Genomic DNA, 27,552 nt, shown 5'->3' on the forward strand with positions numbered 1-27,552 from the left:
GGCCAAATCCTACATAAAAATATCATTTTTTTGTAGGAATTTTCGTTGCGAATCCATTGATACAGGTTTGAAACTGGTGGGACTTATAGTTTAGACGCCAGATGCCCCAGTTTGGCACAAAGTCCATGCCCAGAATTTGCCTCCCCATTGGTTTACATTGTAAGGTGTAATGTCGCACTCCAACTTTCAGGGCTTACTAAATCTAAACCGTTCGAGTTATTACAAAGTTTTTAATAACTTTTGCTCAACACAGTGTGATAAGTCATGTATTCAAGTTTGAAGCCGATACCATTAACGCCCTAGGAGGAGATAGCGTTTATTCAAGGTCCAAAATTGGCAAAAAATCATACTTTCAAATGGACATTGCTGATTTCCTGTTGGATTTAGGTCAGGGGTGTCAGCGTATGATTTGTAGGTCTTGATGAGACGAATAATTGAGTTTTGGTTCGATCTCTCTACGACATTCCTACGGGCCGTGGTGGCCGTTTTAGATACGTAGGTGGCGCTAGAGAGCACATTTTGGCACTTTGGGGTTTAATTTTTACATTTTATCAAATTTTTCACCATTCCTGATGTGCGTGCCAAATTTGGTGAGTTTTTGAGCATGTTTAGGGGGTCAAATTTAGAGTTAAAGTGGCGTAACAAGAAAGAATAATAATAAACAAACAAACGCACGAAAAACAATAGGGTCTTCGCCCTTTGGGCTCAGGCCCTAATAATAATAATTCCTTCAGTTTCAATAGGGCTTCGCACCGGTCGGTGCTCGGGCCCTAATTAAAGCTGCAAGCAGCGATGATCGGGCCCTCGCACCCCAGCGCATGTCGAAGTGACGCTCAGTCCAAGGGCTTTTGTCAGTGACTTGTTGTGTAAAGTTTGAGGCAGATCCAACCATGTACACTCAAGTTATATCAATTTCCTCTGTCATGGCGAAACATCAAAACTCAACGCCACGCCACGGCCAAACCATCATGATCATACACTAGTCTAGATGACACACACTGATTTTTAAGTCCTTACGATGGATTCTGTAGGAGGAGTTCTTTAAAATACAAGGTATGCGAAATGGCCAAGAAAAGGCGAAAATGTACCATTTTTTTCAAGATGGCCGACTTCCTGTTCGACTTACAATAAGGCTTCAAGAGGCTTTTTTGTGCGTGTTGACATTATACATGTGCCCTGTGAATTTCATCTTTCTACGTTAATCTGGAAGGCGGGGCTGCAATTTTGAAATTTTAAAGGGGGCGCTGTTGAGCCATTTTGCCACGCCCATTCAAAGCGACCACATAGGATTTTAGCTGACATCACTCTAGACATGTGTGTCAAGTTTCATGACTGTAGAGCAATCCCTTCTCCCTGAAAAACAGTATCATATTTCATGGCGAAGGATGTGTCGCCATGGTAACAGCATTCAGTTTTGGGTCATGAGCTGCCAAATGTAGCATCACCAAGGTCTTGTTTATTAGCTGACTTAATTTCAGGTGCATCAGCCAAATTTCCTAGGAGTAATTAGACAAAGTACGACGCATGATACTTCCTGTTGCCAGTAGGTGGCGCTATGACTTTTGCTAAATATGAGACTGAACATGTGTTCAGATTGGGACTCTTAACAAGCATATGAAATTTGGAAAAGATCAGACCACGTGGAGTCAAGTTATAAGGCATTGAAATTTCATGGCGTCACATCGAAATTCGCCGCGTCGCCATGGCAACACCTTTCAACGAAGGGTCACCAACTTCATAATATAAGATCTCCAAGGTCTTGAGGCTATTCTCAGTAAATTTCAGCTGGATTCGATCACCGTGCTGCCCACAGGGCGTCAGAGCGTAAAACATGTAACTTCCTGTTGCCAGGAGGTGGCGCTATGACTCATATCCTGTATTGTCACATGGACCCGTTCGGGGCGGGACTCTTATGAAGCACAAAAGGTTTGGCTCTCTTAGGATCATGTATGCCGGAGTTATAGCCGTTTCATTTTTCATGGCGAAGGATCGAAATTCGCCGCCCAGCCACGCCCCCTAGGAAAGACTAATGAGAATTGTTTTAGCAACTTTTAATCTCCTATGCCTGTAGATGATACGGACCGAATTTGAAAGTCCTGGGGTCAAATCTCTAGGAGGAGTTCGTTAAAGTATGCGGGCTGGAAATGACAAAATCGGTGCAAAATTTCAACTTTGATACAAAATGGCCGACTTCCTGTTGGAGTTAGGCTATGTGTCCTTGAGACTTTTTGGTGCGTCTGGTCATGATACATATGCATACCGAATTTCGTTCTCCTACGACAATCTGTATCGAGGGGCTCAATTTTCTTGACTTTCTAGGTGGCGCTGTCGAGCCATTTTGTCCCGCTTTATTTCGAGACCCATAAAATATCGAAATTTTCGCCAGTCCTGACATCTGTGCAAATTTTCAAGAGTTTTCGTGCATGTTTAGGCCCTCAAAAATGCGTTTGTTTCGGAGGAATAATAATAATAATAATAATAATTAAAGCTGCAAGCAGCGATGATCGGGCCCTCGCACCCCAGCGCATGTCGAAGTGACGCTCAGTCGAAGGGCTTTTGTCAGTGACTTGTTGTGTAAAGTTTGAGGCAGATCCAACCGTGTACACTCAAGTTATATCAATTTCCTCTGTCATGGCGAAACATCAAAACTCAACGCCACGCCACGGCCAAACCATCATGATCATACACTAGTCTAGATGACACACACTGATTTTTAAGTCCTTACGATGGATTCTGTAGGAGGAGTTCTTTAAAATACAAGGTATGCGAAATGGCCAAGAAAAGGCGAAAATGTACCATTTTTTTCAAGATGGCCGACTTCCTGTTCGACTTACAATAAGGCTTCAAGAGGCTTTTTTGTGCGTGTTGACATTATACATGTGCCCTGTGAATTTCATCTTTCTACGTTAATCTGGAAGGCGGGGCTGCAATTTTGAAATTTTAAAGGGGGCGCTGTTGAGCCATTTTGCCACGCCCATTCAAAGCGACCACATAGGATTTTAGCTGACATCACTCTAGACATGTGTGTCAAGTTTCATGACTGTAGAGCAATCCCTTCTCCCTGAAAAACAGTATCATATTTCATGGCGAAGGATGTGTCGCCATGGTAACAGCATTCAGTTTTGGGTCATGAGCTGCCAAATGTAGCATCACCAAGGTCTTGTTTATTAGCTGACTTAATTTCAGGTGCATCAGCCAAATTTCCTAGGAGTAATTAGACAAAGTACGACGCATGATACTTCCTGTTGCCAGTAGGTGGCGCTATCAAAATATGAGACTGAACATGTGTTCAGATTGGGACTCTTAACAAGCATATGAAATTTGGAAAAGATCAGACCACGTGGAGTCAAGTTATAAGGCATTGAAATTTCATGGCGTCACATCGAAATTCGCCGCGTCGCCATGGCAACACCTTTCAACGAAGGGTCACCAACTTCATAATATAAGATCTCCAAGGTCTTGAGGCTATTCTCAGTAAATTTCAGCTGGATTCGATCACCGTGCTGCCCACAGGGCGTCAGAGCGTAAAACATGTAACTTCCTGTTGCCAGGAGGTGGCGCTATGACTCATATCCTGTATTGTCACATGGACCCGTTCAGGGCGGGACTCTTATGAAGCACAAAAGGTTTGGCTCTCTTAGGATCATGTATGCCGGAGTTATAGCCGTTTCATTTTTCATGGCGAAGGATCGAAATTCGCCGCCCAGCCACGCCCCCTAGGAAAGACTAATGAGAATTGTTTTAGCAACTTTTAATCTCCTATGCCTGTAGATGATACGGACCGAATTTGAAAGTCCTGGGGTCAAATCTCTAGGAGGAGTTCGTTAAAGTATGCGGGCTGGAAATGACAAAATCGGTGCAAAATTTCAACTTTGATACAAAATGGCCGACTTCCTGTTGGAGTTAGGCTATGTGTCCTTGAGACTTTTTGGTGCGTCTGGTCATGATACATATGCATACCGAATTTCGTTCTCCTACGACAATCTGTATCGAGGGGCTCAATTTTCTTGACTTTCTAGGTGGCGCTGTCGAGCCATTTTGTCCCGCTTTATTTCGAGACCCATAAAATATCGAAATTTTCGCCAGTCCTGACATCTGTGCAAATTTTCATGAGTTTTCGTGCATGTTTAGGCCCTCAAAAATGCGTTTGTTTCGGAGGAATAATAATAATAATAATAATAATAATAATAATAATAACTCCTTCAGTTTCAATAGGGCTTCGCACCGGTCGGTGCTCGGGCCCTAATAATAATAATTCCTTCAGTTTCAATAGGGCTTCGCACCGGTCGGTGCTCGGGCCCTAATAATTCCTTCAGTTTCAATAGGGCTTCGCACCGGTCGGTGCTCGGGCCCTAATAATTCCTTCAGTTTCAATAGGGCTTCGCACCGGTCGGTGCTCGGGCCCTAAAAACTACTCTTTGTTGTGTAAAAATCAGAAGTCAGAGGTCCAAGCAGCAAAGTGTTCTTTAATGCCAGCAAAAAAGGAGAGCAAACAGTGTACACAAGATGCAACAGGTCGCTCTGAGGTTTCTGTAGTTTTTTATACCCTTGGGTCTACATAGGTCACATCTATTGTCCATCCTCTTTATCATAGCCAATTACACCATTATAATTTATCCTTGTCACTCGTGTCACCAAAACTCTCCAAGATAGGTTTTGAGCTGAACTGGATATGCCAATGCATATCCAGTTTTCTCCAATCATGTTCTTTTTCTAATAACTGTTGAGGATCATTTTATACCATTATTGCCAAATCGTCTCCCGGCCTTATTATTTTTTATAAGTTATTCTTGCCATTTTACACCCTTATTTCTTGATCGTCTCCAAAGAGTATTTTTTAAAAAAGGTGAAGACTTTAATACAAACACACTCAAATTTATCCAGTGTATGAATTATGATTCTTTTATCACACTTCTGTGCCCGTATATTGATTATATGTGATTTGTGAGATTACATATACATCATAATGATAGTATGACAGTGAATGACAGTATGACAGTAAATAAGAATATAGTAAATAAGAACGTAAAATAAATAAATGTTTTCTTTTCAGTGTTTGCCGTAAAAGAAGCAGGGACCATATGCAGCTTTCTGTCCTCTAAATATCATTCTGTAACAAAGTTTTCAAATGTATATATTACAAACATTAGCAAATATTAAAATGACAACATTAAAAATACAAAATGTAAAAAGCTTGTTTAAATCTGTAACCACAGTTTAATAAATCATCACGAAAAAATGATACAGATGTCATTTAATAAGCCCACTGCAAGTTAAACAAAAAACAAAAAACAAAATCAAATAACTGAACTTGATATATATATATATATATATATATATATATCAAGTTCAAGTTCAGTTATTTATTTATATATATATGTAAAATACAGACACTGACAATAGACACTGTTATTTCCTTGAAACAAAAGACTCTTAGGTAATCTAAACATGGATATTCAGCTGTGGGAGATGTCAAGTCACCAGGTACTCAGGTGTCTATAGAGTCTTTAAAATTGTGATTGTGAATGCGTACTTGTCTTTAAAGGGTCCAACAGCCCACCTCAGTTCACTTTGCATCACAAGTCCACTGGGCCAAAAGGCTTTGGATGCAGGTCAGGAGCCTCCACTGCTGCTTCGTGTTCTTCAGCAAACTGGATGGCAGCTACTGTAGATGACAAAAAACAGAAATGTTTTACCATTACTGTCAGTGTAAGAGCCAACCTATGATCAAAACACATGTTTTTAAGACTCAAAGTAAGCCTTTGTAGAATAGGCTGCACCTGACAAGATTTTAATTACCTATTGTAACAAACATTTAAATACAATAAATCTTAACAATCACAGGGAAAATGCAAGTAAAATGAATCTAAAAGAAATAGGATGTGATGTAAAAATGTTGATGAGCAATACCTTTTGAACTCCAGTGATGTCATTGTTTCCTCCTGATATTCAACTGTGAACCTATAGCAAGATGTGAAGATGGCAGCCAAGGTGGTGGTGAAGTCAGGTCTCCATCAGCAGCATCCCTTTGGTCATACACAGGATCTCAGGTTCAGGTTCTCCAGATGAAAAATGATCAAACACTGAATTAACAACAATTCTATCACCTTAAAGTACTGTTTTCTCTGTGAAAACTAAGAAATCTACACAACAGAGACAATATTGTTTTTGAGTTAGTACATGAGAACAGATCTAAGCAGATGACTGCTGACGTGCTCGTGGTTAAGCCAAAATAAATATAAAATATAAATATAAAATATCTAAAAACAGGCACATAGTAAATCGAACACAACTGCCACAAGCCCTGACTAACTTGGCTTTGTCTGTGGATTTTAAATCTTACCTTGCACAGTGAGACCTGGGATGATGGGAGAGACTGGATTCATCAGAAGGAGTGCTCGTCAGCTATGAGGGGTAGAAATAAGATGAAGAAAGGCATCAGGATTAAGAGCTGTGCATGACTTTGGAAAACATTATTTTTACTGAGTGATTACTTTTTAAGTAATAGTCCTATACATATATACACACACACAAACATACATAAATACATACACATCTTGGAACACAGTAATTTCACGCAGTTTGGTAGTAGACGGCAGACCAGACTATTTTGCCATCTCTATCAGACCTAAGGTTAGAATAATTAACTATGAAGTTACAGGGATGAAAAAACAGGATGTTTTCACAGTTGAACTAGTATAACTATGTTGAGTTAGCCAGGGGGTGACATAGGCTAAACACATGTTACAGTGCTCTTGCATGTGCTATGAAGGCAGAATATATAAAGCTAACATCTGTAACATTAAAGCGTGTTGACAAGTTTGATTTGTAACATGAAGCTGTTTCAGTTTAACACAATGCAGTCAGGTTAACTATGGATTTCTGTTAGCTAAAAGACCACTAGCTAAAGAATAACGTTAGCACAAAACACTTCTGAGCAACCAGAGATCGTTGTGAATAACTTAACTACAAAAACTAGCTTGGTCTAATGTCTGGTGTTAGTCAGGACCGCGTGTTTTAATGTTGGAAGACACTTACTGATCAGCTGCTGATGTTGGTGCCTTCTCCTTTTGCTCCTGCTGCTCTGGACAGACGGCTAACGTTAACTTTACTCCTCACCACACTGCAAGAACTGCACTGTCCACACTGCAAAAAATATCTGTTGAACAGATGTCTTTGTGGTCTCCCGTATCTTCCAGTGCTTATTTATGAATGTTCCGAGTTTGTTGCGTCCTTTATTTCAGAGTACTCTGCAGTTAAATGTTAGCTGGTGAAGTTAGCAAGCTGTAGGAGGTCAGAAAGTCCACATTATCCATCTATGATATCGTCTGACAACTTTACGCTGAGCAAAAACAGACAAGAACATGAGTGCTCTTTAAAGTAAAAAAGATAATGTAGTAATCCATTAATCAAGACTTGTAGTTGAGTGGTCAGAAACTAGAAAAGTGCTATACAAGGACAGTCTATTTACCATTCCATTTACCACACCCTTACTTTCTGCCTAGCTACATAAAATAAACACTACTCTCTGCACTGGCACTGATAATTAGTGAGGTGTAGAATCATCCAGTAAGAGAAATTTGGCTGCTAGAAGTTATGAACTCTTTTCAGACAAGAAAGACTTATGTTAAAGTCACAATGGAAATCTTACTAGGCCTGACCAATTACATCTGTGCAATACTTCCAACACAGCAAACATTTGAATTGAATGTTGTCACATTAATGTAAAGGCTCAGTAGCACAGCATTTAAAAAAGATAATGGATTAAATGCATATTCCTACAATTAGTGTATACATGTCTCATTTTACTATCATCTCTAATGCACAAAGAAAATAAGATCAGTTTAATAAACCAGAAAACAGGAATGAGCCAATTTTAAATTGCCTTGCATTTATTTTACTACACATACACACTTACACAAAGATGTGCAGAATTTTGGAATTAAGTGACTTGTTAAAAGACATAACATGTGCAGCCAGGGATGACACTTCAAACTTTACGATTAATAGCTGACCTGCTCTCATACCTGAACGAAAGATACCATATATTAGATTCTTACTTAACAGTTCATAAAAAGAGGGAAATAACCTATTTCACTCCCTAAATCATCAATTTTCTTCTTCTTCATCTTCCATGCAGTGTACATGGATGAGCAAGTGACTGAGCATCTCTGATAAAACAAACAGATTATGGACAACTGAATTTACTGGAGACTCAGTCTGTTTCATTACTGCAGAGTGACATAGACACTGTGTGTGTGTGTGTGTGTGTGTGTGTGTGTGTGTGTGTGTGTGTGTGTGCGTGTGTGTGTGTGTGTGTGTGTGTGTGTGTGTGTGTGAACTGTGCCTGTCTGATATTAACAGCAAACAGTGCCTTTTAGACGAGAGCAACATCGTGGTAAATGTCCACAACAAAGATGGCAACAACTATAGCTTCAGAATACTTAGAAGACAAATAAATTAAAACTGTCTTAAATAAATGTCTTGATTTGTTTGTTGACTAAAATCAGACTAAAACTAACAATAATCAAATAACTAATATTTGACTAAAATGATTGAAAAAAACAAAAACAATTCCCTGTTCAATAACAGAGGTTTGAAGAAGTAAAGACTGTAAAAATATAGACATAGCCACTGTGATGTCACCCATTGGTTTCTGAAAAGTGGTTTTGAAGCTCAAAGTGGATGGCTCCGGCTGTCACCATCTTGCCACTGCCTGACTCCGCCTAACTCCCGGCAAAATGGGCAAAGAGGTGGAGCTGAGGTGGGCTGAATGAAGCCTGGTTGCTGAAACAAACCACTTAGCGGCTAGCGACCTGTCACTCAAAGTAGCCACTTAAGAAAATTTAAAGGGGTGAGTTATATAAAATTCACCCCCTATACAGATGTCATCAAAGCAGAAATTGGCTATAGAGACCAAAACCGTTTTTTTGCACCAGGCTGTAAACATGTTTATTTCTGCTGTGAAGTTGGGCTTTTTAACTCACTTAGGAGCCAGCCTAAAATGGCCATTCAAGGGACTGCAGTTTTTGGCAATTTCACATTGGCTTCATTTTTCAGGCCCAGAGGTTGCTCTTGGTAAAAAACAAACAGCCGCGGAGGAGGTAGTGATAATGTAGGCTGTCAGCATCATTTTAAATTGGGTGATGCATGGTATTGGTGTTTGGTTTTGTAAGAGAAAAGCTGTTCTTTGGAATTACTTTTTTGTCAGAGAAAATGTGTTTCCAGTTTAAATCAATCAATCAATTTTTATTTATATAGTGCCAAATCACAACAAAAGTCATCTCAGGGCACAGTTTCTGTGTTTGTGGGTTTAGTATCAGTAAGTTGGATGTGTGGCTACACACTGACATTTCTCGTCCTCTCATACTGTTTCACAGCCCATTTTCCAAATCTACTCAACATGTTAGTAAACATGCCTTTGCATCAATGCTATTCAGCTGAGTTGCTAAACTCAGAAAGTGGATGGGTGTTTATTCACAACAAAGTTACTAAATGAGTAAAGGACACATTCGGGCTGTAATCATTCAAGTTACTATCTGAGAGTCTGAAGGGACACATTCATAAATGTAAAATAGGTTTTTAGCATTTATCCTGATTTCACATTCTCACAGTTGGAAATCAACCTTCATGGTGTTCTTTAGCTGTTTGTCAGATTCTGAGCATGTGAGGCTCCACCCATATCTGCCTGTCAGGCTCTCAGCTTTTTTCTATTTCAGTCCTCAGTCAGTCAGATGTATGGCCACTGGCCATTAGGGGTGTAACTCAAATTTGAAAGCAATATTTCTTGAGTGTAAATGTCAATGCTGATGTATCACACTAATGGTGCTAGACAAAAGGTTGGAGGGTCACCAAAACAGAAACTTTTGTGGCAAACTCTCCAGAAGTTGTCACCGGTTGGAAAGATGGACAAAAACGTACAAAGTTTAAATCAGTCAGCCTCTGCCTCTTACAGTGATATTGTTTGGCTCTCCAGTAGAACCCTGAAATTGTTTTTCTAAGGTGTGTCTGTGTGTGTGTGTGTGTGTGTTTGCACATGCACGTGTGTGTGTGGTTGTGCATGTGTGTGTGCAGTCATATTCGCTATTCCATGCTATTCCAGAATTCAATCAGATGCTGGAGTGGCCCTTGGCAGAGCAGAGCAGGACTGAGTTAGATTTTCCATTCTTTTACCGTTATGCTATAGTTAAAAAGGCCACCATGGAATCCCAGTGGTGCAGCATATACAGGCCCCACAGAGGTCCCTGACAACACAAAGACTCAGCACACATGGCAGCCCAGTGGGGTGTATGTACTGTATGTGTGTGTGTGTATACTGCATGTGTGTATAAGTAGCAAAGAGAGAGAGAGGAAGGCTGCAAAACCGCCATGCATATGACAGTCCTAAAATTAACATTTTAATTTGATCTCTTCTTAATTAATCTTATTAATCTTTCTCGGCACCAATTCTGCAGTCACCTTACATCCATCCATTGGTTTGTTATTTTTATACAAACTGAATTGGAAATGGCTAAATAAGCCTCTTAATGAAATGAGATACTAATATGCCATAGTGGACATATTTCCTTATTCTCAGCTGATGGAATTTGTCCTGTGTCAGCAGCTGGAGGTAAATATTAGTTTATCTGGAGGCTGATGGATCTCACTGGTGACTGAAACTTTAATGATAAACCTCTGTTAAACTGTGATGAGGTAGCTGCTGCTGAGGGACAATCTATGCAGCTCTTTATTATTTATTAGCGCTACCTTTTTCGTAACTGTGAAACTAGAGGCCCGAGTGTGCAAATGAAAGGTTAAAATTCAAATATCTGAACACATGATTTGACGTCATGCAGGATGCACATCTGGATACAAATTCAAGAATGTCCACACAACACTGCCCACAACTGGGAGGGAAAGCAGAGGCCAACAGCGAAACCACAGTTCATTACAGCACAGGGGTAAAATAAAAGTCTTCATGATAAATATCAACAGTAGCCTGCATCTAGCTCTCTCACCTGAGGAAGTTCCCCAGGTCATCGCGGCTGCAGGGAGACCAGGACAGGTCGCTGGGGTTTCTTCCTTTGACCCATTCACCAGACATGATGTGGGAGTGCCCAGTGCAGGTGGCATGGTCATCATCATGGCTCATTCCCATGCTGAGGGCAAGACATGGATACATAAACACTTTGTGCCAGAGAGCAAAAGAGCTGGTTCTTAAACAAGCCAGTTATCTGTAACATGCTAAAACATAGTGCAACAGTAGCACAAAAATATAATTAATTTGTGTTTGAGTATGTTGAAAATGGGAGAATGGTGCCTCTATCATTCCCACTCCGCACCCCAAAGGCCTGTTCTTGCACTATGTAACTTGGTTTGAGCGGGTACGATCACCCGCAAAAAATAGTATTTACCTAGATCTAACTCCATTTCCTGCTGCTGCTGCTTCATATTAAAAGCTTTCTGCTGACAAACTAGGCAAGGCTTTTATTGTGAAGAACTTAAAAGAAATTGAATGTGTTTATAACCAAGTTAGCAGAGCTTCGTTTGCGGTGCTAGTCTTCAATAAAACGAGTTGACGCAACAAGATTTGGAGATATTTGGAAATATTTGGAGCTCTTTTTTCAGTGGATCAGTTACCGTAATGGTTAGTTTACCTTGCAGTGAGGGTACCGCACTATTGTAACTTACCCCTGAATTCCACCGGACGCGTGTGCACTGCGTTCCGGCTCCGACGCGGCTGCTGCAGCTGATCGCGGCCACTCTAGTCAATGTATCCGATTCCACCAGGCGCGCCGCGGCACGTTTCAGAAGCGTCCCAGGAGCGGCTCTCCACTCCGCTCCGCTAAAGATAGGTGCCTCGTCTATTTTTTACGGAAGCCGCGTCAAGCAGCACAGAGCAGATCAATCTTTGCAGGAACTCAGACACAGAAACAGCATTGAGCATCCGGCCAATTTTCAAAATAAAACACCCCGTGCAGACTCCTGGTCGTATATCAACAATAAACGCAATTAAAACAGATGAATAAAGAAACCATTTAACTACGTAGCCTACTTAACCATAGCAAGGAAAATGACCAAATCAACGAAAGCTGAGCAAGTTAACAAAATTGGGCAGTTTAGTTGCCCTGCTACTGCAGTAATTATGGTAGCCTTAAGGAACTTTATCAGCTTTGACTAGGCTGCCGTAATTACTGTAGTAGGAGTGCAACTGATTTTAAACAGTGGAAGGCTTCCCCACAGTGAAGACGCCCCATCTCTGACACACTCTCGGTGGAATAGGGTGCTGTGCAGAGGCAAAACCGCGTTGGAGCTGGAACGCGGCACACACGCGCCCGGTGGAATCCTGGGGCGCGTGGATTCCACCCTCAGCACTTACTGTTGTGACCAGGGTCTGGCAGATTAAAGTATCAATGGCCAGAATGTCCAATGGGAAACATGCTGATTGCCAAATAAATAAATTCATTAATAGTATATGAAATAGCCTAATATTGTGTGACCTATAAGATATGTTGACAAGACAACTTCAATATAAACTTATATTATGCAAAGGTTTGGTTTTGCCTCTGCTGTTAAGACACTGAGAGAGTCACTAAGTGTTTGGTCATGTGACTAAGAGTGGCATGAGATTCAAAAGCTGGTGCACACTCCAGCAACAGCCCTGTGCTTTGGCTCAACAGCAGTTAACGTAACTCCAAAAAGTCTTACTGTTTTTTCTCAGATAACATTACTTCCAGCACTAGCACAGTGAAACACACGGGCAAGCCCGGTGCGCCACAGTTAAATAACTGAGTAATTAAGTAATTGATCAGTAGGAGGTTTAATTTTCCCCGGCCCCAATGAGAGGCAGGCTCAGGGAGAACGCAGCAGGTGAAGGTGGTGGCAGAGCTGCAGCTTCAGTTTTGTTCTGATTAAAACTTAAAAAATTTAAGGCCAATTTAATCTTTGATGTCTTTGAGACAGTCCAACAGTGATTCTTAATAGTTTGTTTCATTCCATTTCAAAGGAAAATAAATCTGCGTGTCATCTGCATGGAATGAGATGCCATATTTTCTTAAAATGGACAATAGGGGGGAGCAAGTAGAGTGAAAATAGGATTGGGCTGAGAATAGAACCCTGAGGGACTCCACAAGGGAGAGGCGCTGAGGATACAGAGTCACCTAAGCTGACAGAGAAACTTCTGTCAGATAAATACAACCTGAAACACTCCAGAGCAGTACCTTTAATACCAACACAGTGCTCTGGGCGAGGGATGAGGATACTGTGATCTACTGTATCAAATGGATGTAGCCTATTGTTGTAGCCTATATGCTCAGTTTGCAAAGTTTGTGAAGAGTTCATTCTGCTGACTAAAATACATTTATTGGATCATAGCGTTTGTGTTTTTATGTTTTATTCTGTTTACATATAGGCTATTATATGGCTACGGTAGTAACTTATGGGAGGCTTCGCGTTGAACAGGAAGGAGTTTTATTTCCTGGCAAAGGAAGTGTGCAGCTGGGTTACAACATTTACATTGCTCAGCACTAATTGGTTTCTTCGTCTATGTGCCTAACTCTCAACTGGCCACTACCTCAGTATCACAGTGCCACCTAGTGGACTAGCGGGCTAGCATTCAATAATCTCAATTTTACATTTACAACACTATTTAAATACATATGTCCATAAGTTGTTCTGTACAGCCAGAATTCTGGAATATTAACAGCTATACTGGCCATCAAAAAAAGTCTAGTGTAAACTCTGGTTGTGACAGACCTCTCTGTGCATCCAGCTCATCTTATTTCTGTGATGTCAATATCTTAACCTACAGCAGCTGTGTGCTAATATGTAGTTGCTAACAGCTAGCATTAGACTGATTTACGTTATAATCCACATCATCTTCAGACAACACGAAAATTCAATAGCTGCTGGTATATGTCTTAGTTCTGTTGATAACAATATAGTTACATATTGGCGAGACAATAGCAGCACCGCACTGGCTGGAAGTCGGGGCCAGAGTCAACTTTTGGAGAAATGAACTTGACGTCACTGCCGCTGAAGGCTGCGGTGGCCAATCACAGCCAGAGATCAGAATGGTCAGAGCTGTAAACTCTGCCATGAGAGAGTACAAAGACGTTACTAGGAGGACAGGAGGATATTTCTCTTTGTTTGATAACGTCAAAAGTAAAGTTAGACTTTTCTGTCAGCTTCTCGACTCATTTTAAAAAAGATGAGGAAAGGACAGAGAGAGCTGAGTGCACCAGCAAGAGAGTGAGAGAGAGCAGCTGTGGTCGAGCAAGCTGGAGAATGAATGAAGAGAGGGGGCGCTGGTAGCGAGAAAGCCATTGAATCAGATCACTAAAACGTTATTTTCTGATTGTTTCACAGCGGTTACGTTCTAGAACACAGATAAACATGTCCACACCCCCACACACTTCCACTCAACCCTTCAGCGGTGAGCCGCAATGCCTGATCTGGTCTGAATATGGCCTTAAGGCTGACAGCGATCAAGAAACAGTAAAATAAGGCTGATATCTGAAAGTACAAACAGGCAAGTACAAACATCTAGTAGTATCCTGTAATTATCACTTGTGGAAGCTGAGGATGCTGTTGCTGCTGCTCAGCAGATGTTACATAGACTTTAACTTGAATATTTTGCATGCGTAAAATTTACACAGTGAGCATATTGATGAACACATCTGACAGTAATATAGGACAGCAGTGAAATTCATTTTTTTTCACTACATCAAATGAAGATAATTATACTTCAAAGGGTAATACACACTCAATTTTTGCTAGCTCCCTCCCTCCCAGCATATTTAAAAAATGCAACAGAGAACTGGAGAAGAAGGCACTCACTGCAGCCAACGGAAACATCTGCTGGACATGCAGCACTACCCACCATACCATTTTAGTGTTCCAGGTCATGTTTTGTGATTAGGACAAGAAGTCCTCCAAATTAAACAACCAAATACACTGTGGTTAAGGTCTGGTTAGGTTTAGGCACAAAAACTACTTGTGAGTCAAATTTAGAGATGCAACAGTTAGTTGATTAATTGATTAGTAGTCAACAGGGGCGTCACTAGAGATTTATGTTTGGGGGGGCTAAGCCTTTACCAGTGGGGGTTGGAAGGAGCTTTTTTTTTAAATAGCCCCAAAATGTCTGTTTGTCATGATTTTTTAGAGTAGCAATAGGTATAAAATCAACACAACAGATCTGTCTCTTCTCTTTGTAATAGGCACAGATCTAATATGACTTTACAACAGGCACAGATCAAGCAAAGGTATTTTTGTCAAGGAATGCTATCTACTCTCTCTTAGATAAGTTGCAGGTCCTAAGTATGTTATTCATACACAGACTGATGTTTGAAATGTGAACCTCTAAAACTAAAAATGTCATAAAATCATTTAGGCTAGTTTATGCCTAGTATGAATAATAGGCCTATGTCATAAGTTCAGTATTGATTTTAACTGAAAGTTTAAACAACTCCCACTCACTTTCTTCTTGATCACTAACCTCCATCAGACCTGCTCCTTCAGCCCTGTCAGTCTCCTCATCTTCCTCCTCTCCCTCTCCTCGCCTGTTTTCAGTAACACGTTATTTTATTAAACTCAGATTGACAAGAACACAAGGCTTAATGATTGATCAGCCAGTTTAAATTTGTATTTGTCTGAACTGGCAAAATCTTCTCACCTGACTGGCCTTCGGTGGAGCAGCCGCCTTTTTTATATATATATTGCGTTATGATCAACACAATGTGACCTTTTCACTGACATTAACTGATTATAAACAACAGTCTATGCCTACTGACATGATTGTTATGAAACCAAATACTTAAGATGCATATATATGCAAAGTATGTAAAGAGCTGTCAATAACATTATTTCTATCTCTGTTGCTCTTCACACTTTGGCTGGCTGGCTCGTCAGCTAGTTGGTACAGTGGAAACCGCTTATAGTGATCATGTCCATCTGGGTCAAATTAATCACTGTAAGCTGATGATTATTATAACTGATTTTTTTTTCTTTTTCTTTATTTCTCATGCAGATTACCATCTGATTGACATTTGTATATTTATTATATGAATAAAAAAATAATGAAATCGAAGCTTCGCTATTAACTGTAGCTGTTTCAAAATACAGTACAGCTGTTTCAAACGCTTGTTTCCCTGCTGACGCCTTCCTGACTCATTTTCAGATGAGAGAGAGAGAGAGAGAGAGTAGCAGTAGTCAAGTGAGCTATAGAGTGGATGAGTGTGAGAGCGAGCAGTGGTAGTGTGAAAGCCAGTGAATGAGAGGAAGAAAACATTATATTCTGATTGTTTCACAGTGGTTACAAATAAACACCCACACCCTGCACCTCCACACCCCTGATAATGGTGCCACAGCCGCTAATTACAATATCATATGTGTATCATGGGAGTAAGGTAAAAAATGAAAATAGAGTTACCGTAATTTCATTTATTTCCTCCACGTTTTCATGTATGAAAAGACCCAAAATGAACATTGTAAGCAGACTATTGATTACTATAAGTGAATTATTTAAACAGTAATTGTATAGGAATGATTCTGTCCTGAGCTTTTTGATCCATATAAGCGGTTAATCACTGTAACTGTTTCCACCGTATAACGTTAGTGTTATATGGCCTATCCTCTTGTCTTTTCCTCACTTAAACCTTGAGTCAGCGAACGTTAAGCAAGTAACAAATGAGTAACAACTTGATAACTCGCTACATAGACCATCATTTGCCACAAATTCATATTGGAGCTTGCTACTTACTATTTCACTCTGTATATGATGTTTATCTTGAAATAGTCTTCGCCAACATCTTGTCACAACTTCAGTTGTTTCTGACTACTGTTACAGTCTACTGTGGGCTCTGAGTAGGCAGCACGGCCAATGGAAACTTGAGAGATTGGAACATTTAATTGGCATTAAAGAAACTGCATTAAGCTGGTTTAAGTCCTATTTATCAGACCGATTTCAGTTTGTACATGTTAATGATGAATCCTCCATGAAGGCAAAAGTTAGACACGGAGTTCCACAAGGTTCTGTACTTGGACCAATATTATTCACCTTGTATATGCTTCCTTTAGGTAATATTATTTGGAAACACTCCATCAATATTCACTGCGATGCAGATACCTAAATATATGTATCAATGAAGCCAGATGAGACCAAACAATTACCTAAACTCCAAGCATGCCTTAAGGACATAAAGACCTGGATGACCTGCAATTTTCTGCTACTAAACTCAGATAAAACTGAAGTTATTGTGTTTGGCCCTACACCTTAGAAACACATTATCTAGTGATATAGCTACTGTCGCGGGTTCGCTTTCAAGGAGGTACCAATGATGGCTCAGACGACGAGAAAACTTCAGTGTGGTGATTTTTCATTCACACCAAGTTTCCAAACGAGTGGCAAAAATATTTACAGTGCAGAGGTGGAAAAAAACCAATAACAAAAAAAAGTATTTACAAGACAGGTGTCACACTGGCAGCTCGTCACCCACATTGCTACTCGGCCAAGAACCAAAAACCCAACATCCCTAAATGAGCAGAGCTCCCCTTATATACTCTTAGCCTCTCCCCCGGGCAAACCAATTAACAAATTATAGCGTCCTACGGTCAAATTTAGCAACACAACAAACATAAATTCAGAAATCAATGATACACTTCGCATAAAGGAAAAATGGCACTAATCGCCCTCCATACAGCTATGGCCAAATACCCCCAAACCAGAATAAATCATAAAATATCAGTCCATTCAATGTTAATGGTATGGTCCACGGTCACATGACCCTCTTAAGCGTGCCACCAAGCGCTATTCATGGTGTGTCCAGGAAGTGCCTCAGTTTGGCCCATGCCCAGAGGCAACCAGAGGCAGCGGCAGCAGGTAAGTGTGTATGTGTGTGTGTTGCGTCAGCGCCGAGTCTGCACCCTCGAACGCCTAGCGTGAAGAAAAGAGTTCTGACATAGGGGAAAAGTTTGTGGAAGTGCAGGACTGCGGGACAAAAGTGCGGGCCTGCAAGAAACAGTTTTAACCGGAGCATGGCTCCGCAGGAACAGTGGGTGCGCTGTGCGCTCCCGGCACCGGCGCTCTGTCTCTGGCCAAGAGAGAGAGAAACGCATGCCAGTTAGGGCATGACGGAGCGTTCACCGGCGCCCCGTCACAGCTACTCTGGATGGCATTACCCTGGCCTCCAGCTCCACCGTAAGGAATCTGGGAGTTATCTTTGATCAGGATATGTCCTTTAACTCTCACATAAAACAAATTTCAAGGACTGACTTTTTTCACTTACATAATATTGCAAAAATCAGGAACATCCTGTCCCAAAAAGATTCAGAAAAACTAGTCCACGCATTTGTTACTTCTAGGCTGGATTATTGCAATTCCTTATTATCAGGCTGCTCTAACAAGTCTCTAAAGACTCTCCAGCTGGTCCAGAATGCAGCTGCACGTGTACTGACTAAAACTAGAAAAAGAGATCACATTTCTCCCATTTTAGCTTCGCTACATTGGTTTCCTGTAAAATCCAGAATTGAATTTAAAATCCTTCTCCTAACTTACAAAGCTCTTAATGGTCAGGCACCATCATAACTCATAAAGAGCTCATAGTACCGTATTATCCCACTAGAACACTGTGCTCCCAGAATGCAGCTTACTGGTGGTTCCTACAGTCTTTAAAAGTAGAATGGGAAGCAGAGCCTTCAGCTATCAGGCTCCTCTCCTGTGGAACCATCTTCAGGTTTAGTCCGGGGGGCAGACACCCTCTCTATGTTTAAGAGTGGGCTTACACCTTTCCTCTTTAATAAAGCTTATAGTTAGGGCCGACCAAGCTCGCCTTGGACCAGCCCTTAGTATGCTGCTATAGGCCTAGACTGCCGGGCGACTTCCCATGATGCACTGAGCTCCTCTCTCCTCCTCCTCCTCCTCTCCATCTGTGTGTATTCATATACCATTACTGCATATTACTAGCTTGACTTCTTCCCTGGAATTCTTTGTGCTTTCTCATCCGCAGGAAGCCAGGCTCTTGCCCGTGGCCTTGGGATGTCCTTCTTCAGCTGTTGCTGCTGTTTGTTGTTGCTAGTCATGTATCTATTGTTGTTGTTGTTGTTATTGCTGTTGTTGTTCTGCTTCTCTGTGTCTCCCCCTTCTCTTTCTTTCTCTCTCAAACCAACCACTCAAAGCAGATGGCCGCCCACCTAGAGCCTAGTTCTGCTTGAGGTTTCTTCCTGTTAAAGGGGAGTTTTTCCTTACTGATGTCACCAAGTGCTGCTCATGGGGGAATTGTTGGGTCTTGTTGTAAATTAAAGAGTATGGTCTTGACCTACTCTATGTGAAATGTGCCCTGAGATGACTTTTGTTGTGATTTGGCACCATATAAATAAAACTGAATTGAATTGAACAATTAAATTAATTGCCAATTATTCTTATAATCAATTAATCATTCTGAGTCATTTTTAAGAAAAACTGTTCAAATTGGTTCCAGCTTCTTAAATGTGAATATTTTCTGGTTTCTTCTCTCTATGACAGTAAACAAGAGAAACAAGGGAAACTGATCAACATTTTTCATCATTTTCTAACATTTTATAGACCAAACAACTAATCAATTAATCAATAATGAAAATAATTGTTAGTTGCAGCCCTAGTTAAAGATATTACTTCTTTAAAGTCAGGCGCCCTTCATCATCATGGCCACAATAATAACCATGGGGTGAAGGATAGGGGACGATCGTAGTTAGGGTTTTTACAAATTGTCCCAACTCATGCTTGAAAAATGGGACTCGTGGTTGGAAACAGGAAATGAACAGCAGTGTCCTGTGGCAAAATCCACTGTTGGGTTATAGACTCCATCCACCCAACCCACCATCTCCAACTGAGGAAAATTGTCAACTTTTATATACGTCATCTGCACCACAGCTCCGGGTCATAATGGACACAAATCAGCTAATTTTGAGCAGAAAATGAAGTTTTTACACACAATATATGTATTATTGGAAAAAAACCCATTATATATATTATACCATACAGTAACTCCCAGGACCACAACGTGATGTTGTGATGCTTTACTTACATGAGCAGTGTGAAACTGAAAAATAACAGTAGTACTGGTAAGTATCACTTACATCACATCATTATTACATAAGCATGGATATACACCAGGCAAGTATTAAACAAGGTAAGTACTAGAGTATTTATGTAATGTAGCCCATCTGTCTAGGCTATATTGTATACACAAACTCACAAAGGCTAGCTAAATTAAGTGACTGAATGCATTATGTATATCAAATATGAATGCAGAAACATTACAATATGAGCAATGCCATTACATTGAGGATTAATCAATATAATGGTACTGTATCCTTATAATACCTGGCAACATACATAGATGCTACAACACATGTATGAAACTAAAGCTAGTTAAATCTTCATATCCAGCTGCCTATCATATCCAGCAGACATCGTTATCATAAATCTGGTCAAAAGAATGTGCTCATATCAAAGATACAGATAAAGATAAACTCACAGGTAATGCCTTCTCAAGGGCTATGAAAGAAGGATGGCGAAGGATTACACACATCAGCTTCACTGGAGCACACATGCCATTTTCAGGTTACTCAGACTAACTTCCTGTCACACAGAAGCTAGGAAGTGAATGCTCAAACACGGCACTATGGTAAGTGACCAGCAGCAGTCATCAAAAAACATTGAATAACTGGCAGAGCCAGAACAGTGTAGTTACCCTTTAACATTTAAATTCAATGTGAAAGCAGCAAGAAATGCGTGTACCGTTGTGAGAGATTTGGAACTAGATAATTCAAAACAGTGTTTTGAAAATCCTGATTTTCATTTGAGAATTGTGCCAGAGCAACCAAGAAAAACTGTAAACCCACAGCTCACTACAGACACTTACAACACAATATAAAAGCAGAAGAGTGTAGTGAATTCTCTCCAACCAGCAATACATCTAACAGTAACACACCTGCAACATATTGATAGAGGAGATTCAGAGCCTGAGGGAAGCTCTGACAGGAAGCATCTCTTACCCAACGTGCATATGCACACTAAATGCATGGCTGTGTGAGAGACATAGAGAGAGTGATAGAGGAAGGAGTGTGTGTGTTCAAACAGGGAGGACTTCACTTGGAAACAGTTAGTGTGTGTGCGTTTCCTCCAAAAACCATGACCTACATTTGCAAATGAAAAACAACAACAGCCTAGTCTGAACTCCAGGCACAGACTTAGAAACTAATAAATTACAAGTGCAGACAGTTTTCCATTGGTTGAAATGAAAGCTATAAAAAATTACATTTTAGGACTCATACTCGTCCACATCCACTGCAGAGGAGAGTTCACTGCCTTCAAAGCAGAGGGAATAGATCAGTGTCCAGCTGTCCAACTGGGATAGGTTTGGGTCTTTTCAAGTCTGTCTTAATACAGAACTGACATATCAATATGTAGGTGGAAATGAGTCCTAGTCACTGACCCTGACACTATTTTATTGGAACGTGACTGTTATGGAATTTTCCATCTTTAGGGGATACAAATTGGGTTACACTGGGTCAATCATGGGCCTCGAGGTCACACTATAATTCTTAAGTAGAAGGAGACATTCTCTCCTCTCCTTGAGACTCGGATTGTGCTGTTTGGGGAAGCGAAAGCCTCTTTGATAAAGGGTAAATTGGCGTTGCCATGGTTACCAAGGTCGGAGGGGGCCTTCCTAGACAACACAGATAGGTGAATGCGTAGATTCCATTGGCATAATCTGACATTGAAACCAGAATGTGCTGACGGTGACCTGGGTTCCATGCAACATGACCTGAACTAACATGGGTAAAGTGCAGTTCCTTGTTTAGAAACTAGTGAAGAGTGTAGAACAACACCTTGATGTTTACTGTTTCAGTTCTCCGCTTGGCCAAGTGTTTTCAATAAACATTTTCCGGATTACATCAAAGGCTTGTGTGCACTTTCTCCACTGAGGTGCTGACCATCGCTCAGTATTTCTACAACAGCGACTACACTGTAAGAAATGAGGGCCAAAATCCACAGCCGTCATTCTGTCCAAATATGCTTTCCAAAGTTCAGCTGACACTAAAATGAAGCTTCATCAATCTCAGTTAGCTAAATCGAGTCACTATATTCCAAAGTTACAGAATGTTTAGTACAAAATTCCTTTTTGTTTCTGAAGCTCCTCACTGACCTGTGGCAGAGGGATACATTCTGGTAGTTCAGAGAAAACTTTGAATGCACCTATAAGCTGGTTGGTAACCGCAATAAAGCCCAAAGAAGAAGAAGAGGAGCTGCTACAGCTGTACTTGTTGATCTCCAGACGACATTGATTTGCTCCTGTCTCTGCACCTGACATGGAATATGGTTTGGTCCATATTTATCCGGTGTATTATGAATGAAACAAGCAATGGAAAAATGTGTCCCAGGGATTTCTTGGGGGTGGGGGGGACTTAAACACATGAAGATGGTCCTACAGAAGGTCCACTGGCCAAATACAACGTAATATGTTGAAAAAAAGCGCAGGTGTAAAAACGCCCTTAATTTGAAAGTTTCAGCTTCACTGTACAGAATGATGTATGTGAAGTTTGTTTTCATATTATATGATAACCATGGTAACGTATGCACGGTTGTGAAGGGATCAGATGTGTTGTGTATTTTATCAGTTCCTCTTTAAAATATGAGTGAAACATAGCAACCACTATCCCCAAAGTAATATAACACTACAAAATTACTCTTTTTCATCCTGTTTCTACTTGTTCATTATTTATGACATATGAGGTCCAAATGTAGTCTGGACTTATAATGCTCATTATCAATTATTTCTTGGTGAATTTTTTCTTTGTGACACCATAAGTAATCACATCAGGTACAGTAAAGTTCTGCATGACTTTGATTTCCCATATAGCACTGATGAGGATGACAGGCAGGATAACATCACCCAAACCGTGCACATAAAAGAGTTATGTCAGTCTGTATAACTTTCTTGGTTCATTATAAGTCAGTGTGAGCATGAAACACCAGAACTAAAAGTCTGCAACTGAACAGAAGAAGTGTGAAAGCAACCTTAAACAGAATCCACACATCCAGACCTCCCTGCACTCAGACTATACAGGACTGTACCAGTGACGTCCACACTGCCTCAGGCTATTCAAATCCACAAGGAATAATGTGTGTCACTGGTATTAGAGAAGACAGGTGTTTTGTGTCCCTAGTAAGCATTGTGTTTCTGTTCTTAGCCATGCTAGCAGCATGGCTCAAGGAATAGCAGTATAAATGGAATGGTAAATGGACTGCACTTATATAGTGCCTTTCTAGTCTTCCGACCACTCAAAGCACTCATTGCAAGGCAACATTCACCCATTCACACACATATTCTTACACTGATGGCAGGGGCTACCATGCAAGGTGCCAACCTGCTTATCAGGAGGAGAATCTAGTGCATTCACATACACTTATAATTTGGGGCTCTGTATCTTGCCCAAGGACACTTCAACATGCAGCTGGGAGAAGGGATAAAGCCGCCAGTCTTTCGATTAGTGGATGACCTGCTCTACCTCCTGAGCCACAGCTGCCCCCTGTGAGTCTGTTGGTTTGTCTGCCACATTGGTCCAACACTGAAATATCTCAACAACTATATAATGGATTGCTGAATGAGTGAAATCTTATAAAGACATTCATGTCCCCCAGAGAATGAATCCTACTGACTTTGGCAATCCCCTGAGCTCGTCGCTAGCGCCACGTTGACATTTATGGTTAAGAGTAAAATGTCTTGACAAATACTAGATAGATTGCCATGAAATTTGGTAAAGACACTCATGTCATTTCAGGATGAACTGTAATAATCGTTTGACTTTTCATCTGGCTCCATTATCCAAAATTTAAATTTGTGCAATACTCTGGTTAATACCCAAATACCTACAAAAAATAATGACAAAAAATGACATTCCTGTCAGCCTCAGTTGTACTTTGTGTTTAGTACTTATTAGCCATAACTTTGTGATTGCACCTGATAAGATGTGTTTATCTATACATGTATATATAGTATAGTGTAGTGTGTGTATAAATGTGTATTTTCATCCCATACAATCTAGTGTTGTGCCTCTGAAACATAGTCCCATTTAAAACTCCATATACTCCATATATTGCCAGCCTGATTATACAAGCACCCTAGTGCTTAATAGCTACTTGACACACTAGACAATAATTCCTTCTGTGTGTGTGTGTGTGTGTGTGTGTGGGTGGGTGGGTGTGTGTGTGGAAGTGGCAGTGTGTATACTCATGTAACACTACTTCCATAATGTACATGTACATGGGCAGTCAGACACAGGGTGTACAAGATTGTTACCTTTCCTGCTCCCCGAGGCTAGAGCAAAGCTGTGATAACTCCTAGTGGGTCTGGCACAGCCACAAAGCTGCTACAAATATTGATACATGTTGGCATGATTTCCAGGTGAGCTTGGCATTCTTTCTGTGTAACTGGGCTCTCAATGAGGGCTTTATGTGCAGACTGCAAAGAGATAGGTTTTCAGCTTTAACATACATTTTATTGCCACAAGTGAAGTGATCAGCTGAGCTTGGCTCACATGGATGTCCAGTCAGTTTTTTGCCCTCACTCCAAGTCCAGAACCCATATTTTACCATTTCTTAAGTATACAGTATCCTGTATGTGTGAAAATTTACCTGTGTTGCTATGTCTATATGCTTTCCTTATATAATATTTAGATTAAAGATTTATAAAATGTGCTTTAGAGGGTATGGAAAGAATATACAGTGCTGCTTGAAAGTTTGTGAACCCTTTAGAATTTGCTCTATTTCTGCATAAATATGACCTAAAACGTGATCAGATTTCCATTCAAGTCCTAAAACTAGATAAAGAGACATCAGATAAACAAATGAGACCAAAAACTTACACTTGTTCATTTATTTATTGAGGAAAATGATCCAATGTTACATATTTGTGCGTGGCAAAAGTATGTGAACCCCTAGGATTATCAATTCATTTGAAGGGGAAATTACAGTCAGTTGTTTCAATCAATGAGATGACAATCACGTGTGAGTCTGGGAGGCCCTACCTTATTTAAAGAAGAGAAATCTGGGTCTTCACTGTCAAACTCTGAGCTTCACAACACTGGTTTGTGGAAGTGTATGACTCAAACAAAGGATATTTCTGAGGATCTTAGAAGAAGAGTTGCTGATACTCACCAGGCTGGAAAAGGTTACAAAACCATTTCGAAAGAGTTTGGACTCTACCAGTCGACTGTCAGGCAGACCGTGTACAAATGGAGGACATTCAACACCATTGTTACCCTCCCCAGGAGCAGCTGAACAACAAAGATCACACCAAGAGTAGGCACGTAATAGTCCTGGAGGCCACAACGGACCCCAGGGTAACGTCTAGGAAACTAAAGGTCTCTCTTGCAGTGGCTACAGTCGATGTTAAAGGGGAGGTATTATGCTTTTCCTTATTTTCAGACATTTATATAATGTCACAATATTGGATATTCATGTTAAAAGTGGCCGACGTGTCATATAACAAGGTAAACGTATGTAGCTGTAATCCCTGTGAGCAAAAAGCAGCAGCTTCAGGCTGCTCTGAAGCTAAATTTGCAACGGTTTTTTCTACTTTCTGCCCGAGCTGACGTCAGTTCTAGACAGATTTCTTTTTATGGACATCTGCTACGTGCACATATCAGATACGTAATTTGAAGCAGTAAAGCAGGAAATGTTTGGTTTGCAATGACAGTAAAGTTACACAAGTCTGATATGGAGGGGGGGGCCTTAAAAAGACAGGAGCTAAAATGGAGTGTAAGAGCAACTGTGTATATTGAGGGGCTGCATGAAGGGCCAGTAAAGGATAAGGAGTTTTTTGAACTTTGAATCATACAGAGCTACTTTAGTGGAGTCCAGAAAAAAAAATAGAGCATAATAGGTCCTCTTTAATGAGTCCACCATCAGGAGAACATTGAACATCAATGGTGTGCATGGCAGAGTTGCAAGGAGAAACCCACTACTCTCCAAAAAGAACATTGCTGCCATCTACCGTTCGCTCAAGACCACGTGGATAAGCTAGAAAGTGATTAGAACGATGTTCTGTGAATAGATGAGACCAAAAGTGAATTTTTTGGCTTGAATGAGAAGCGTTATGTTTGGTAATGAGCAAACACTGCATTCCAGCATAAGAACCTTAACCCATCTGTGAAACGTGGTGGTAGTACCATGGTTTGGGCTGCTTTGCTGCCTCTGAACCAGGACAGCTTGCAATCATTGATGGAGCTATGAGTTCTGAGTTGTGCCAGCCAATTCTACAGGAAAATGTCAAGATATCCGTCTGTGAACTGAAGCTCAACAGAAAGTGAGTCATGCAGTAAGACAATGACCCTAAACACACAAGTCGTTCTACCAAAGAACGGTTAAAGCAGAAGAAAGATAATGTTTTGGAACGGCCGAGTCAAATTCCTGATCTTAATCCTAAAGAAATGCTGTGGAAGGACCTGAAGCATGTAGTTCATGTTGACAAGCCCACCAACATCCCTGAGTTGAGACCATTCTGTAAGGACAAACGGGCTAAAATTCTTCCAAGAACAGTTACCGGAAATGTTTGGTTGAAGTTATTGCTGTAAAAGGGGGTCACACCAGTTACTGAAAGCAAGGGTTCACATACTTTTGCCTCCCACAAATATGTAAGATTGGATAATTTTCCTTAATAAATAAATGAAAAAAAGAATTTTTTTTTGTCTCATTTGTTTAATTGGGCTCCCTTTATCTAGTTTTAGGACTTGTGTAAATATCTGATCACTTTTTAGGTCATATTTATGCAGAAATACAGAAAATTCTAAAGGGTTCACAAACTTTCAAGCAGCACTGTATGTGTACCTTCTCCTTAGTTTCTGTATGTGAGCATTAACTTACTGATAAGAACTTGGAGCCACTTCCAAGGTTTCCCAGTACAGGGCTTTGATGTGAAAGTAGACTTTGGGCTGTCTGACACAAAAGTTGACAACAATGAGAAAAATGTGGCAAAATCTTTGGTTGTCAATCCAAAATGGTGTACCTAGATCGACCAAAGACAATCTTGGTACAATTCTGACAATGTCAAGGACCCAACTCTCACAGTTTGACTGTTGCTATGACCCACGTCTACAAAACAACCAATCAGATTACTACATGAAATGACACAACATACACTGGCTGACGGGATATTTCCTAAGTGCCATTTTTGAATAATGTTTAGGGGAAAAACACGTGTTCTCCTTAATACACATAAGATTTTATTAGAGCCATCTCGCACTGTGTGACATGCAACAAACTTACACCATCATTGTTGTTGTTGTACAGTATAAAAGTGCCTTCAGTCAGAAGAGATGTCACCCTGACCTGATGGTCTGTGTGATACTTTTCTCCATGGCGCCATGCTAATAAAGAAAGTGTTCATATCGGCCAAATGAGACTAAAATAAGAGAGATATGTCTTCATTGCCCATCTCTAATTGAGGATTTTACTCATCACTGTATATTTGAACAATGAAGTTCATTCTTGACGTTGGGATCAGTATATGTGACAACATAATCTTTACTCAA

General features: G+C 40.5%; 1 protein-coding gene and 1 long non-coding RNA gene across 10 annotated transcripts in view; both read right to left on the reverse strand.

Moving 5' to 3' along the window:
- adamts17 (ADAM metallopeptidase with thrombospondin type 1 motif, 17) overlaps positions 1-27,552 on the reverse strand; it is a 626,422-nt gene that overhangs the window by 404,361 nt on the left and 194,509 nt on the right. For all 9 annotated transcript variants that reach the window (XR_006096576.1, XR_006096581.1, XM_042414307.1 and 6 more), the window contains exon 9: positions 10,998-11,138. Coding sequence is in view for 7 of the 9 variants with exons in the window: in XM_042414307.1 (XP_042270241.1) it covers positions 10,998-11,138 (141 nt within the window). In the remaining 2 variants the exon portion in view is untranslated. The remainder of the gene's footprint in view (positions 1-10,997; positions 11,139-27,552) is intronic.
- LOC121900079 lies at positions 4,453-7,024 on the reverse strand. Its single transcript, XR_006096887.1, has 4 exons — positions 6,553-7,024; positions 6,344-6,405; positions 5,911-6,059; positions 4,453-5,665 (listed from the first exon to the last, which is right to left on the reverse strand). It is a non-coding gene; the product is annotated as an uncharacterized LOC121900079 (long non-coding RNA).

The sequence above is a fragment of the Thunnus maccoyii genome, chromosome 1, assembly GCF_910596095.1.
Source record: "Thunnus maccoyii chromosome 1, fThuMac1.1, whole genome shotgun sequence".
NCBI lineage: Eukaryota > Metazoa > Chordata > Actinopteri > Scombriformes > Scombridae > Thunnus > Thunnus maccoyii.